The sequence below is a fragment of the Hyposmocoma kahamanoa genome, unplaced genomic scaffold (genome assembly GCF_003589595.1).
Source record: "Hyposmocoma kahamanoa isolate Upper Pololo Valley unplaced genomic scaffold, ASM358959v1 185, whole genome shotgun sequence".
In the NCBI taxonomy this organism is placed as follows: Eukaryota; Metazoa; Arthropoda; class Insecta; order Lepidoptera; family Cosmopterigidae; genus Hyposmocoma; species Hyposmocoma kahamanoa.
Genome location: NW_020653715.1, coordinates 2,858,705 through 2,876,330, shown reverse-complemented (window position 1 = coordinate 2,876,330; position 17,626 = coordinate 2,858,705). Strand labels below are relative to the sequence as shown.

The window sequence follows — 17,626 nt, the reverse complement described above, 5'->3', positions numbered from 1 at the left end:
TACCAGCCCCAGCTAGAGACATCTCTAGCGACATCGCTATTCACTATATTTAAATTTTTATTGAATAGATATTCAATTATTTTTTGGTGAAATGACTCCACTAGTTTGTTATAATTATTAATACAAAGATCGAACACTTATAAAAAATTCCTTCGATCCGGCCGGAATCGAACCGATGTCTTCTAGCAAACCGTGCCAGACGCTATGCCAACTAAGCCACGGAACGAAAATACTCTCTTACTGTTAAATAAGCTATATACTACAGGTTCGAGTCCTGCCAGATTCAACGAACTTTTCTTTGTGTACCAAGCATTGGTCCTGGGTGCGATTCCGAGACCGCCGGGAGAAATAAGAGTATGGCCTACAATTATTTCTCTCGTTTATTTGGGTGTAATTTGTGGTAGTCTATGTATGTCCATGGCATCTGTTATACACGGTTTCCCTAGTACGGGGCTATGAGGGTGTGCGTTATTATTATTAGTGCATTTGGTATGTTTCAATTTTCAGAATAATTCTGTTTTGTAACGCAGATAGTCTAATGGATTACAAGGTAACGGTAACCTATCTCGAATTTTTTTTTTTCCGAAATAACGTTTGTTCGAATTTTCATTACACCGAAAACCGAATTGTAACGAAGCCGTTGTTCTTTCAGGTTATGTTGGATGTTTATCATAAAGGTTCGGTTAGGTTAAGTTAAGTTACGTTTAAAAGTAAAAACATTTTCCTCTCAAAATTACATTCGACGTTATGAAAATTCGAGCAAACGTTATTTCTGGAAAATTTCATTTCGGACTACTGATAGGTAACCGGGTTACAATCAACAACAAAAAAATATCTTCATCTCATTATATGTCTCACTGTTGGCACATGAGTAAAGAAAATGGGCAAGGTTCTCCTCTAAGAAGAGGTTTTAAGCATAGGCCGCCACGATGGCCCCAATGCAGGTTGTCACACGCTTTTCAAGGGGTTGTGAACATTCTTCGACATACAAGTTTCATTACGACGTTTCCTTCATCGTTATCGAGACATATTGCTAATGTACGTACAGTCATATACGAGTACATGAGATACCTGACCACCTAATATGCCCAAACCGACCTTTTGGTTCTGAGAGCCATCTTCCGTATTCAACAAAGAAAAAATTAAAGCAATTTCAATTTTATTGTAAAAGCAATACAGTGGAGTGTTGCTTGAAGATAATCAACATATTTTTAAAACCAATACTAAATTTCGTCATTTAACATCCGAGTAAATTGGTCGAGCGACTTGTTGAATGGACTGCCAGTTACAATACCCGTGATTCCACGAGTTTAACGTTATATTTTTAAAAGCATTCTTTAACTTTTTAATCATAACGTTGAGAAATCACAATATTTGCTCACTAGAAATTGCCTAAGGTAGATGGGTAGATTTATTAATAAAGTGTAAGTTGGGAATGGATAGATTAACAAATGACGAAATCGCTCTGCAAGTAGCATACGATCGTGTCTTCTGTGATTGCGCATTGTTCCACGTTTCGTTCCCATTATAGACAAATGGGGTCAGTATTAATTACTTCCAAAGTTTTCTTTCTTGTTTTAATATGCCGCACTTAACGGAATTATTAAAATTACAAATTATTGTTCTGTATGATTGTTCATAGATATTTCTTACACTAATCCAGAGGTTAAAAACAAAAAATATATTATATAGTCATAGCTAAATAATATTTTATTTTTAATGTGACTCGAACCATGCTTGCCTTAACTTGTAATGCAATCCTTATACCGGTTGGCCAAGTCGGCCTTACTAAAGCTGGTTGAAATTTGTATTCTGTATTTAAGTAAGAACTATACCTTAAAGATCAAATTGGCTTAAAAACTTTCTTACAATGTCATTCACAATTGCGACGACCAAGGAGTCACACCAAAATAAATTTTACGTCTCACGGGTTAGTGATTAAGTTTGTTTAACAATTTTCTCCACATTTATGTGCTCAGAACCAAAAGGTCAGGTATCTTGTGTATATGACTGTACGTAATTTAGAAACAAAAGTCACACGCCGCCACAGGTTTCGATCCATTTATATCTCAATTGAAAAGCAATCATAATCGTTCTTTTACGGGGCCACAACCGCCATTATATTATGATAACAATCCATCCAATAGCTCCTTTTTTTGTTATTGTAAGAGGTAGTACGGTATAGATAGCACGCTTATTTATCAATATCTAGCTGGCAGTAGCAGTCTGTACTAAAGATTTACATTCAAATAACGTTTGCCTAATAACTATTTCTTGGCGTAGTCTCGAACCCTACGTGACATCAGAAGGATGAAGGATCTATTTCAAATAGGTATAATGACATCACCACATCATGATATAATGTTCTAAAAGTGATTAATAAAGTTCTTTCTAGTTCCTAATTTAGTAAGCATTTGAACGTACCTTAAACAACTCTTCATACACATGTACATAAGACAAAATTTGGATTGATGTTTGGCAGTTTAGCCGTTGATGGCCTGTACTACGCCACCGGGCAAAAGAGCGAGTTACAAGTTTTGAACTGGTATAAGCTAAGTAGCGGGAACAAGCTTGTGACGATGCTGATATCCTTCATCGTCGCCCCGACTTTTTTATGGTTCCATTTTTAAAATTTGTATCGTTCTCGAATTCCTTTCCCTTCCGCTATTGTTACATTGAAGAAAATTGTTTGTGCACTTACATTAACATACACCTATGAAGCTAACGTGTTTACGTTAGTTCCTACCTAATAAGCAAGAAATGATAAACCTCTTCAAGGGCTCTCAGACAAGTCGAAGGTACATACATAGATGTAGGCCACAAAGTCGTCCACTAGAAGTGCGCAGAAGAGACCTAGCCAGTAATGTGCCGATAGTATCCACTGAACTGTGGGACAAACGCAGCAATCCCAATTGACTAAAGCATACTGCCAGCAACTGTCTAAGTTGCTAAAAAGCTAGCTTACTTATGTCTTAAGGTAACGGGCGCAATAGCTGTGCCCCTCAGATCTTTGTCATTTAAAGCTCTGATCGACACTGCAACTGTTATGGACAGGCGTGTCGCTTACTACCAGGCGCACGACTAGGTATCATTAAAAAAGAAAATAGACCAAAGATAGATTCAGTGAAAGATGACATATGTATGAAGAGAAGGAACAATAACGACCAATAGAGATCACAAATTGAGAAGAAACACTGCGCTGAACTTTAGAAACGGAATTAGAGTATGATAATGATGACCAAAATTGGATAGAAATACGAATTAACGTTACAATTCTACTATATCGAAAACGCGTTGTTCCATGAAGAAATAATGATGCAATGGTTGCGAGATACCAACCGCACCCTTGCGGTGGGTGTCAGGTTGCGATCTTACGAGAGGATGTGCGCTCGCGCGCCAAGCTACGGGTAGGGTTTCGCTTAGCCAATCGTTAAGATCTTTATCCATGAGACAAATAAGTAACTGAGTTCTGTGTCGGAGATGGTCATTAGATGGAATCTGCTTTTAAACTGAAGAGAAGACTAATTACGAGTAGAATATCGATGGCTTATTTTCTCATACTCGTATCTTATAAAGAGTGATTATTCAGGAGACGGCAAAGCTTTCTATTAATTTTAAATTTCTTATCAAGCATGGATATAAAGCTTTTTCTCATTGGCTTAAGGTGATTTCGCATTAATAAATGTGGTAACGACTCTCTACACAGACAGTACATTTGTATACCTACATTTCAATCATAACATTGAATTGTTACAAAACAATATAGTCTTCGTATCTGAGAAGGTAGAAATGGTAGTGCATAATGCTGTTTAGGTTCTAAAATTGATACGTGGAATAATATGGAAGATAAGTTGTTATGCGGGTCTTGCGTAATAAGGATAGAAACGCTCAGTCCACAGAATTTTGTTGTAAAAGGTATAACACAATGGTATAAAAACAGGTATAATAATATAAAAAACAATACAAGTTAGACATAAACGTAAGTGAACTTAACCCTTGGGATAAGTACCGCAAAAAGGCCTGTATTCGTATGAAATTTAGGTATTGCTGCTTTAGAAGCAGTTAGGTTTACATGATTGAAAGACACTTCTTTTCTCCTTGAGAATTTTGATAGGAGTGACGATGAAACGAAGCAAAGTAAGAATGACAACGAAAAAGAATTAGAGAACGATTCAAAATTTCAAACGCAAGTGGCCAGGAACCAGAGAAAAGCGTTGATAAAAGGTGGGATGATGATGGAGGAGGTCGCATCGTCACAAAGTGAATGTTGGGTATGTAATGTCCCATGTGGTTTCGAAGAGGACATCGCAACAAAAATAGTAGAGTGGCACTACAGATCTAACATGGAAGGTGACTTCCAAAGATAAAATCAAGAATGTTCTTAAAGGCTGGAATGCGTAGTGAGAAGAATGAGAAGTCTTGTATAAAAAGATTGACCGTACATAGTGCGGAGATCGATATTCGGCAACCCTAATGGAATTCCAAAGACGTATATGTATGTACACAAGTGATTTACTATAAATGAGTTAAAACAAGCCAAACACAACAACGTTGCCCTACAAGCGATCACGCGAAGTTTGGCAAACTAAGCAACATTAATTCGGCGTTTCGTGAGGAAGTGCCACTTAATGCTTGAGTTGCCTCCAATACTTTTAGGACTGCGTGATTAGTTTTAATACCTAACTATGTTATGACAATTAAGGTTCAGTTGTTGTAGGCTGAATGGCGAAGGAGAGGTTTTTTAAATCAATATAAAGGACCAAATTTGTGACCCAAAGACAAGAAACCTACATTTCCCAACGCTTATTTTTATTATAAGCCGACCAAAAGGCGAGCTGAAGGTTCGTCACTCTTGTTAAAAGCTAAATAACGAACTGAGGGTGCATACTCGGGCATGAGCCGCCGCTGAAAGGCTTTTTCGAGACTTTCTCATGAAGGTCGTGTTGTATAGAGAAAGCGTTCCAAGATTTATCGGCACCGACAGGGACTAATTAAATAATAATAGGCGTTAAAAACCAAAAACAAAGACCTGCAACAAACACATTGAAAAATTCGCGAGGTCCGTTGGTTCGTTCCATGGCTAGTTGACATAGCGTCTTCCTTTTATTTAAGATCCTATGTTATTTAGAAGAAAATAATCCTTACTATTGAGGCTTTCGATCAGTTTAGTAAAATTACAGGTGTTTGTTTTTCACGTTTACCGGGATCGATTCTCGGCTCAGACAGGCCATTATTTAAAAATCTTTAAATGCAGTTGGAATTGCTTTTAAAATCACAATAAAGTCTTCTTTCAGCAAAATATTCTATCAGGCACTTTCCCTCCATATAACACTAAGCAACATCACTATCTTTGTCCAGTTTCAAGAATACATTTATTGACTGAGCTCTTACCGGCACGCACTTCTTCACAGTCAACGATTTTTCAATTATATAAATTGGCCTATAACAATCTCCGTCCATAAAATAAATATTTTGCATAATCGCCACGCGTGTCAGTGGCGGGTTTCCGATCGCAATAATGATGCAATTATATGGAGGGGTGGTGGCAATTGATATGTCGACGGTTCGAGTCCCTGCGGAGGCTTGTACCTACGACTTCAATTTCTAGACGGTTGAGCATGATATTGTATCCGTTGCACTGGAGACGTTATTAGAACAAAAGTGTAGATAGTGTATATTCAAAATGATAATAAAACCTGCACGCCGAGGAAATTTCACAACAGAAACTTTGGAAGAAACTTGTGCCCAGCAGTGGGATGTTTAATGGCTTGACATGATGATGAAGTCACCAACCAGTTATGTCTAATATTAATGCAAACCACTCTGTTTTTCATTATAGTTACAAAAGTTATTAATTACACATTTATTTTTATATTTTCCAAAGAACATTCCAATTTACACAACATAATGTTTTACAAATCATGTTATTTGAATTATACGATGTTGGTTGTGAGCGTTATTATTATTGTGAGCGTTATTATTAAATTAAATTTATTATTAATTAATAATGGAAATTAAAATAAATTAAAACACATTAATCAAATTAGTACTGCAGTCTTATGTGAAATTGGGATTTTTCATCAGAGGTAAATACAGTAACTATAGTTATAACAAAAATAAAGTGAAAAAGAAGATGGTTCCCTATGGATGGACCCTAACAAACAGGGTCATTAACGAGAAATAACGGAAATAACGAGAAATAAATGGTTTGGACAACAAACGAATCGGATAACGAAAGGAAAAGGAGTAAAACAGGGTGCCCACTCTCGCCACGGTTGTTCACTCTGATAATGGACGACATAATGAGAACTCTCTAGGAAGAAATAGAGTTCCTCCAACTTGACCAAAATAAGAAAATCCGGTGGTACTATCATTCGCAGACAACATGCTCATGATATCAAACTCACTGAGCAAACTAGATATCATTGACAGAAACCGCCGCCACCTTTTCTGTACAATAGGACTGAAAATAAATACTAAAATAACAAAAGTTCTCCTACGCAACCCAACCCAAGCCGAAACACAAAGAATGACCATCCATCAATATTACCATTAATATTAGACCATAACGGGTTGATGACTTCACCACCTCAGTCAACCGTGACTATGGGACCTGTAAAGGGTCCGAAACGTTGGTTTGTTTGAAAAAACAAATATACGCGATTAAAATCCGGAGAAATAGTTTCATTTCCTATGTGTAACAATCGCGAAAACCTAAGAACTCGAAATAACGATGAAATCTGTAAATTGATAATTGAATACTCTTATTTCTTTCACGTGTTCTGCAGTGCTTGACCTACCAATTTTACACATTACATAAGTTATGATATAGATATATTTCTATCGATCCGTTACTTTTGTCTACAACCTAAATAAAACGTAGTAAGAATATCGATCGCGTGATACCATACTGTTATTTGGGTTACAGAATTCTTGACTATGTGTCGCAGTGTGAATAATGAAATCGGTAGCACAACACACGTAATTTATAGGTACATGGGTGAGCGGTGATATCGTACTTTGCAAGTCATCAAGCAAATTGTGACGTAAGATGTAATTGTCAACAAAATTCGTGAAAAAAAAAAGTCTACCTCAAAAATTTGTTCAATTACATCTATTTGCCAAGTTTTATAGAAATCGATTATCGGAAAGTGCGCCAAACCGGTTTGCCACCCTTAGAAGTGGAATACTTTCTTCAAATTTAAATGGGACTAATACTGACGTACCCTCTTTCCAAAAAAAAAAGAATTATCGAAATCGATTCACAAATGCTGGAGTAATTTTAATTAAAAATTTTAAGTTGGTTAAAAAAAATTACATTTCATGTTTTTAACTGTGGTCAAAGTTCGTTTTTCCTTTCTATTTATGGTACGAAGCAATGCGACGAACAAGTAGTAAGCGACACGTATGATCATAACAGTTGCAGTACTACTCAAAGCTTTAAATCACAAAGATCTGAGGAGTATTGCCACTGCGCCCGTCACGAGACATAAAAAGTCCCATGTGCATGTAATTTCGCCAGCACCGTTACCTTTCAGATCGGGAATGCAATAATGCTTACATTGCTTAGCAGCAGAAATAGGTAAGGAGGCAGTACTTTCCTGGACGAACACTTTCACAAGGAGTTTTACTGCTACTAAAATATTAGTAAATGATAAATATCGTATAACATTTCTAAAGCAGACCCATCATATCGTGGAGTCAAAATTATGATATATAAATATAAACTCTGTTGACCAACGAAACTAACTTAGTTATAATTATTAATACAAAGATCGAACACTCAGAAAAAATTCCTTCAATCCGGCCGGATTCGAACTGACGTCTTCAAGCATACCGTGCCAGACGCCAAGGTAATTTCACAAATAATAATTGAAAATCAATTCAATAAAAATTTAAAAAATGAAACTTACTATTAACAACGATCATACCGTGCATTTATAGACTGAAACTAATAGTGTAACTTTTTGCCAACACATTCTTAGATAGAAATGATAACTAGTCGTTAGTCGGATCGGGGTCGTATCGTCGGTGATAAAATCTGATTGAGGAACTGCTCTTGGACATGGTTGCCATATTCGATACTATGACTAATTGAGATTGTAATTTGTATTGCTTTTTGTTTTTATAGCACTTACTCTTTAACAACCCATTTGGAAGTGTTGCATCACGGAAAACATGCAACTTTGTTTTGTTTATGAATTTATTTATTTAAAAAAAGCCGTGGTAGTCTAATGGTTTGACCTAAGCAGAGGCTGTGGGTTCGACGCCGGGCTCGAACCTCCACTTTATGATCCAAGATTTTTGTAACTGACATTGATTGGTTTAGTTAGTGTTTGTTGTTAGTTAATTCTTACTGCTTCTAGAAAATCTGGTGCAGAAAATCCACATACCTGAATCATCGTCATGTCCAGTATTAAGCTGCAACGCCAAAGCTCGCAACTGCTTATACACCTGGACAGCTTCACTCCTCAACCAGCTGTCGTCCTGGTCTTCAGGCTCAGTTTCCATCTCTGCATGAAGACTTCTGGCTGATTCCGCTGTATCAGCAGGGTCTGGTGCTCCGATTCTTTCTGCCAACGTGTCGTGGGATCTTTGGAGACGTTCTAGCTCCTTCAGGGTGTTTTGGTAGAGGTGTTCCTGCAAGAAAATTTGAGAGGTGATTTTTTTACGACACCAAATGAAGGGACGGACAAGTCGAGCATCTGGTGGCAAGCGACGCGCCTGTTCACAACAGTTGCAGTGCCAGTTAGAGCTTTAAAACGCAAGGATCTGAGGTGCACTGCCATTGTGCCCGTCAATTTAATACTTAAGTTGACAAGTCCCACGTGCCTGTACTGGAATATAAACTGGAATGCAGTAATGCTCGCATTAACTGTTTGGCGGCAGAAAAGGGTAAGGCGGAAATACTTCGCTAGACGAACTCTTAAAGTAGAAGAACTCTTAACCTATTAAAAACAGTCTGAATAATAAATAAACCTTCAAGCTCATGATGCTTTTGCATAATAAAACGAACTCTTCCTGCGCCAACGATTTCTTGGCTACGCACATTAACAAAGTTACCAATACAACAGAGATCTTATTACCCAACAGACCTTCGTGGGTAGTTAACTACAGACATTGTTTAGAAAGAACGGTTCTTGATTTTGAACGTTAATTATCAGAGAGTTTGAACCCATCCACTGCTGACCTTCGAAGAAAAGGACTTAGGTCTACACTCTACCCTGATTGAGTCTAAAAAAGTTGACTCTTTTCATCATCAACCGATTTATACGTCCCACTGCCGCACACGGGTCTCATCTCAAGCGAGGGTTAGGCCATAGTCCTAGATATTTTATGAAAAGTCTATTTTGAATGCGACCTTACCCTTGTAAGCTTTGTTTTCAAATCAATATAGATCGACTCTATAAACCATGTGTTACAATGAAGTGCTCTCCAAAAACTTATTAGCTAACTCTACCAAGAAGAAGAAATTATCTTCTTTTACCAAATAATGTTATGTTTAGTTATTATATTCCTATTTTACATTAATGATCTTCCAAAGAACACAAATAAACAAATGGTTTTATTTGCGGACGATAGCACTGCTATAATTAAATGTGAAGGTAAACAACAGTATGAACGTGATATTAATAACACTATAAATAACATAATGGAATGGATGAATGGTAATGGTCTCAGTATTAATCTAACAAAAACTAATATTATACAATTTCACTCTTACAAAAAATTGCCATTGGATCTAAAAGTTTCATTCAATAATATAAATATTGAACAAGTAAAAAACACAAAATTTCTGGGTCTAATACTTGACAGCAATTGCAGCTGGAAAGTACATATTGACAGCTTGTGTAACAGGCTGTCCCGCTTTATGTATCCATTGAGAAAGTTAGTACATAACGTGTCAGTTGATGCGGCTTTGACTGCCTATTTTGGATATGTACAGTCGGCCATAAGTTACGGAATAATATTTTGGGGGAACGCGGTTGATTACATGAAGGTTTTTAAAATGCAAAAGCGGTGTATCCGTGCTATATGTGGTGCGTCGCAAATTGATTCATGTAAACCCTTATTCGACAAGTGCAAAATCCTTCCGTTGCCCTGTCTGTACATTAAAGAGGTGGCTGCATTTGTTCATAAACATCCATCGTATTTTGCAATTGCAAATGACAGCAATCACAGAAATTTAAGGTATGGTTACAGAATTGTTCACTCTGGTATTCATACATCAGCACTCTATCACAAAAGTTTTTACGTAATGTCAGTCAAAATATATAACTGCATTCCAAATGCATTTAAAAAATTAGATTATTCTAAATTCAAACATGTTGTTGCTAAATGGTTGAGTTCCAAACTTTACTATAGTGTACAGGAATTATTTGACGATAATGGAAAATTTGGTAAATAAGGTAGTGACATGTATATTTATCTCAATTATTTTGACATTGTAATATAATTTTAATTGTTAATTTGTAGATGAACAAATATTGTACACCTTGACTGGTAGGCTATGGAGATCTGCTTAATGTATTATTTTAAGACCGAATGTACCATACCCATAGTTATGCAATAAATATATTCTTATTCTAAATATATTCTTATTCTTACACTACAAAATCCTTACCTGTTCTTTCAACTGCCTTTCCAGAGCCACTATACGGTCATTGGCCTCTTCCAGCTGCTGCATGAGGTTGTCTTTGTCATGCAGAGAGCTGGTCAGCCTTCGCTCCAGCTCTGTACGCTTGTCGCTCACGAGGGCCAGTTCTGCTTTCAATGATTCCAAGCTTTGGACGTGATCCTGGGTAATTACGAAGGCAAAAATGTAATTATAGACCCGTATGTACAGGGAACATAGCCAACATTTCAGGCACCTTTTCGGACACACTGGTGAGGACGTAATTTTTCTTGAAATTCTTTTTTTAGACAACTACACCATTGCCTGGTCTCAAACTGGGGAATTGCCTGTACTATGAGTACCAAAGCAACGGAACTCGCTTTGTGGCATTTCCCAGAATCCAGACTATATAGTTGTCGATGTTCTCCTACGTGTTTTTCTTAAAGATCTTTGTACGTAAATTATTCGGTATTCTGCGGCTAGTGACATCTAGTGAGAGATTTTAGAACCTTCTTCACCGCAGCCGGTCCCTTTACAGGTGCCAATGCCAGGTGTAAATGTCGCTTTTTGATCAAATGTATTATAGTTTAGATATAGGTATATTATTATAGTTCTACTATTTTTTTTGTTAACGGTGTCTTACCTTGAGACTGGTCTGTCTAATAGAGCACTGGTCCTTCAATCCCTCAAGCTGTGCGATCAGCTGGGCCTCAATAGCCGACGACTCTTTCAGCTGAGCCGTAAGCCGAGAGTTCTGTGCTGTTAACTCCTGGATCAGGCTGGCTTTCTCCTCTTCGCGCTGTTAGGGCAAGAAAAAATTTCCGTTAGGTTTCAGTGTCGTATTAAAACATCGTAGTAAATGGCCGTGTACAGTCGAGTGACCGTTATTAATGTGAATTCGCCTAATTCCGGAACCAGAACCAGATTTTCTTTGTATTATGTAAGCAGCAAACAAGCATACGGGCCGCCTGATGAAAAGCAGTCACCACCGCGTCGCCTATGAACGCCTACAACATCAGGGGCGTTACGAGCTCGTTGCCCATGGTTTAGGACCCTTTTCAAACCCCATTTGAAGATTCCTTTGAAACCCCATTTGAAACCGTACAGTACGAGATAGTAATTTATAACTAATAAATGGCAACTGTCACCACTACCGTCAATTTCATCAAAGATGGACGTTACTTACAGGCATTGATGGTATTTATTTGCTAATTGTAAGATATAATTATTTTGAAAAATGGATTAATTTGCGTTAATATTAGATATAAATGGTTGATGACTGTACCATGCATGTAAAAGACCGAAACATAGGTTTGTTTGAGAAAACAAATATGCACGCATATTTAGGTCCGAGAAAATTATTTCTTCGATTACGATTCGGGTTCTTTACATACTCCATGGTCGCGGTTGACTCAATTTTTTGTTTGTTTTATTTGTAGGTAAGGACCCCAGGTTATTGATGTTTTGGTTTAGCTTATTATTGGCACATTACATTATTATTATTTAATTTTGTATTTATGTAACTAAACTTAAATTGAATTAACTATAGTAACACAATAATTTTAGCAACATTTGTAACAATAGTTCCGAAGTTTACAGCTTGATGGCATTGGCATAGCTAACTCAATTTTTTAATCGCGATGTTAAGACTTTCCCAAATGTAATAGATCTGTCACCATTGACTTACCAATGAAGTCAACAGTCACCAGTATTTTGTATGAGATTGATCTGATTTATTTTTCGAATGTGTGTATAGTAAAAATTTATAATTGATCGAGTCAACGATTGCATTTCTACGGTTATCTCCTACCTTTCGGGATAGGTTACGAGAACACCTATCAGCGAGTACCTTTTTGTAAGATTCGCACCCACCGGGACTTGTCGCGGACTCTGCGCCGCGCTTGCAACCAACGGGACGAATCCCTTTTGTAAGAAAAGCTCCAACTTACTATAGTAGTAGTAGTTACTATAAATACAATCCCTTAATTGGACACACTACTACACTATTTAAAATCTCCATCCAAATATTTAACTATCAAACATCAGTGCATTTCAAAATCTTAATCACAGGTCTACACCCAGCATGGTTAATCCATTTAATGGGTGTAACGAATTTTAGCAGCGAGTTGAACAATTCATTTTTAACTCAAAGCAGTAGAGTTTAAAATAATTGTTGCTTTGTTTTCGTAAGTTTTTTCAGGTATTTTTTGGAAGGACGTCGGTCGCCGTGACGGACAGTTGCGACAATGTTGAGTTCAGTGTAAAGCAAGTATCAAGATGTCACAATTGTAGTTTTTTTGTTATTGTTACGTACGACAAATGTAAAAAATTAACCCTGTTTGCACTCTAGGCGCTGGATCAGGTGCTGGGTTGGATTCCTGGTTCGAACATTTTGGGAAATGAACTTTAAATTGGTTCTGGTCGAGTGTTCTGAAAAACAGCCCAGAATGAATTCCGTTACGCTAATGGTCGTGCTACAGGGAATTCCATGTTACCGCGACATAACTTTGAAATAGTTTTGTCATTCTTTGAAGAGATATGGACATCATACCAGGCAAGTTTGCTAATTTTAAGTCATCTCAGTTGTGCGTTTGGTATTCTGCTAAAAGTTAAGAGTAAAGGCTTGTCAGTCTACTATTCAACTGCCGTTTTTTTCGTATTCTGCTCTTCAATGGCACATCTATGGCGTAGTGCACTAATATTATATAATTTGAATTTGGAGACTAAATTGCTGATTAAGCGAGATAAAAATTTAGATAGATAGATACATAGATAGATATACTCTTTATTAATCCATCTTTTTTAAATCTGACAACCTGGCGATTGATATTAATAGCCATGGCGAGCTCGCGCGAGACCCTGCGGGCGCTCCCGAGATCGCGCGAGTAATTGTGTTTCCGTTGCAGACTATAATACTCTATGCAGGCAGCAATACGGTTCAATATTATATCAATTAATATTTCAATTTTCGCCTCGTCCATCCTCGTCATTTCAGACCATTTCCACCAGAAGATGGGCTAAGAGAGAATTGAAATTTTGTCATACAAATTTCAAACCTCGTCTCGCCTCGCCGGTGGAAAACCACCTTTAGAATGTCGGATTTCATACAGGAGATCGTTCCACAATCGTTACAATCGTAATCGTAAAGGAATCTTAAGATTAAGATTAAATTATGCATAATAATTTTCATAGTTTTAGTGAGGCATCATCGACCGTTATTGATTGAATGAAAGAATGCGGTCACTGCCATTCTATTGAGACTCAACTGCCATTGCATCTAGATTTTAGCAAAGTAACAAATATTATCATAATTGCAATATAATCTCAATTGAGTCTCAAATTACAACTACAAGTGGTTTCAAGAAAATTAGCAGAAATGGGCATCTGACTATCTGTGCTCTAGCTAAATTCGATGTAGAATATTTAATAACAAAACGTTGCTAGCCGACCAACTATGACATTGGAAAAGAACATTTTTTTCAATGCTCATTATTAAGGCCTGTTCCCTTAATTGGAATTTAAATAGGTAAGTAGGTAATTGGGTTATGTAGAAGTAATACTTACCTAGCCAATTATTATAAAATTTACAAAATACCTATTGATACGTATGATTTAGGAATAAACGTAAGTTTTTGCATCCTATTGATATTTACTGCTAGACGGTAGGTAATGGTAGACGAAAGATACAAAATTATAAGATTTTAGCAGCATCTATTTCCGATTCTGAACGGAATCAGAACTCGAATGTTTGCAATCTCCGCTTCAAATCAAAAAGCCACTAAGGATGACACAGTTTGACAAATAAATAATTACTGGTCATTTTTAAGCGATTTGAAACTTCCGTCGAATAATAGTTCTTATAAACATGGCTTCAAGATTTAGTATTATCCATAACCTAGTAAGAAAATATTGAAATTATGGTAAAAACTGAAAATCGTGTTTTGTTTGTTGACATTTATTCTACATCGAATTTAGCCAGAGTATAACACTGTTGTTAACTTTTAAACGACCTTGTCTCGTACGTTATGATTAGTTGTCCTCTGGGATATCCCTTTCGGAAAAGGATGTACTAGTTTCCGTCAACACTTCCTGCAACGAAGCGAGGTTGGCCACTGGGTCGTTACAACAGCGAGAATGTATTGCCTCTAATTGCAGAACCCTAAATGCAAATACACTGATACATATATATATATATATTTGTGAATATTTAGTAGCTATGTCTCTCGCTATAGGTGAAAGAATATATATCACAGGAAAACGTGATGTTGGTTTATTAAAAATAAATATGCGCATAAATCGCGTATGGTTGCTCCCATCTGATTCCTTACAACTCTTCCACCAATTTTAAATCCGAACTGATTACCTCTATGTTTATGCAACTCCCAACGGATCCCCTCCATTGCATTTGTAAGGTACGTACAGTCAAGAAAAAAAGAAGTTTTAAATCAAATATTGATTTATTGAGCAATTGTGATCAAATGTTATAATTACCATAGACAATCAATTTTGTTTATGACAGGTCATGAATATTGATATACATAATAAATAAATACATTTCCTTGTTAATTTGTACCCCAGTACCTACCAAGAATAAGCTTGTAAGTACCAGGGTATCAGGTGAGAATAAAATATTAATATTTATTCTTGATCCTTAATAATACTAATGTGCCAGACAACCACACCAATTGCCTGGTCTCAAACTAGGGAATTCCCAGTACTTCACTCCGGGGCGCTATCCCAGACGAGACCAGGTCCAATTTAGAAAGTTCATTTCCCAAATCGATTCTACTGGGAGTCGTACCCAGGATCTCCTCACCCAGCGGCTACAGCGCAAGCCGTTGGGCCGTCGACAACGTGACTATGTGTCCCGTTTTGAGCGGGACAGTCCCGCTTTTAAACTTCTTGCACCGGTATCCCCAAAAGGCGCGAAAACGAAGTATCGAGTAAGCCTTGTTGCTCGGTTCTTTTAGTTGTGCGTCAGTACTGCGCGTTCATTGTTTTTGGCGGGTGGAATAGATTTAAAATCTGAACCTCACGCATTAAAGAAAATTTGCTCATCCCTAACAATACACAAAGCTAGCCCATCAGACCACACAAGTTTTTTTTAAATTTATGATAATTAAGCATCTATAGTACTTTTTTTTTAAATAATCATTAAACTTATCGTAACTGTCGTAAACATGTATTTTATTTTTAAGACAATAATAAATTTATAGGCGTCCCGCTTTGAGAGAAAAAAATAATGGTCACGTTAGCCATCGACGATGTCGTCGTACATAAACAATATTAGTAGTCTTCACAAGGTGGCTTCAGTGTTGTAGCATTAGAACCAAAATATGAATGGAAGCGATCAGTGGTAAAGAACTGCTGTTCTCAAAGGAGCCGACTAAAAAGATTTCAACAGAAAGTTGGTTGTGCAATAATCTATATGAATTAGCGCCATTGTATTGATACGCCATTAATGACTTAACCATAAAAATAACCAACGAAAAGCAGTCAACCACTGAAAGAATAGCTTTCAAGAACTAAACATCATCAAGAATACATATTATTAATTACGTCTGTCATTATGATTTTCAACAAAAAACACAGTAATAACTTAATTTCTTATTATACTAGTATAATATCGAGTTATTAGGACGGTAGAAACCGTCAAAAATATTTCCTCCTTTCGAAAGAACAGTTTAATAACTTCGTTAGAAAAAAAAACCGATACCAACATCTATTTGCCAACTCTAATTAAAATCGGTTACTGGAATGTGCGCGAAATCGGATTCATCCCCTAGTTTGCCACCCTTAGAGGTGGAATATTTTCTTCATATTTAAATGGGACCACTGCTGAGATACCCTCTTTCCAACAAAAAATAATCATGACAATCGGTTCATAAATGAGTTATCACGTAACATAGGTACATAAAAAAAACAGTCGAATTAGGACCCTTTTTTGAAGTCTGTTAATTAAAAATACAAGTAAAATAACATAAACTCATTACGTAAACCAAACTTCAGTTACTCAAAGCAAATGGTTTGCCTTAGGTAAAATTACCCATTTCCATAACGTTATGGGAGAACCATGAAGGTCGTGGGATAATTACACCGACGGCTATGGAGCAGGGATTATAGGATTGGTGTCAGGTTTCCATGTATGGGGGGCGATAATATAGTTCTAATTACGGAATTCGAATGGCTTTGTCCGTACGGTTATGTGGTGCGTAGGAGTGGCTATGCTAATAGGTTGCGCAATTGCCAACTCAAGCAAAAGCTTTTTTCTTTGAATTCGGTCTTTGTATTAACAATTATAACATTCTAGTGGAATGATGAAATTTTCATAAAAATTAAGAAAATCTTTCATACATTTCTTACAGATGGCGCTACAGCTAAAAAGTCGTTAAAACCAAGAACATTGTCGACTCCAGCCGGATCGAATGAATTTTTCTTTGTGCGCACAAAGAAAAATTCATTTCACTAGGGAAACCCTGTGTCGCGGGTGCCATAGACACACACATAGACAACCACAAATCACACCCAAACTCACGAGAGAAATAAACGTAAGCCATACAAACATTTCTCCCGGCCCGGGAATCGAACCTGGGACCTCTGCGTGGCAGTCCGGCATGGTAACCGTTCGGCCACAGAGGCAGTAAATTATTATTATTAGAGTCAACGTGGACATCAACATTTGAAGAAGACGGCCACGAAGAACGTTTTTAGATGAAACCCAGAATGTTCTGGAATGTTCTTAAAAGCATGAGTGCGTAGTGAGAAGAATAATAATATCTTGACAATTTCGAGCGAAAGTAATTTTGAAAAGAAGTAATTTTTAAAATGAAAGAAGTATGTAATACCTAATTCTGCTGATATTATTTTTATAAATGTTGAAACAAAAACAAATTGTTTAGTAATGAAAAAATATCAATTGTGCTTAAGTTGGTGAAACAAATGTTGAACCTCCGAAAACAACGGTGGTTGACGACAGAATGGGCTCAAATAATAATATATATCATAATGTCG

General features: G+C 36.8%; 1 protein-coding gene across 1 annotated transcript in view; it reads right to left on the bottom strand.

Annotated features, from left to right (window-relative positions):
- LOC113226240 (bicaudal D-related protein homolog) overlaps positions 1 to 17,626 on the bottom strand; it is a 164,758-nt gene that overhangs the window by 9,137 nt on the left and 137,995 nt on the right. Inside the window, exons 3-5 of the mRNA XM_026458801.1 lie at positions 11,259 to 11,414; positions 10,625 to 10,798; positions 8,394 to 8,640 (exon numbers count right to left, since the gene is read on the bottom strand). Of these exons, the coding sequence (XP_026314586.1) occupies positions 8,394 to 8,640; positions 10,625 to 10,798; positions 11,259 to 11,414 (577 nt within the window). The remainder of the gene's footprint in view (positions 1 to 8,393; positions 8,641 to 10,624; positions 10,799 to 11,258; positions 11,415 to 17,626) is intronic.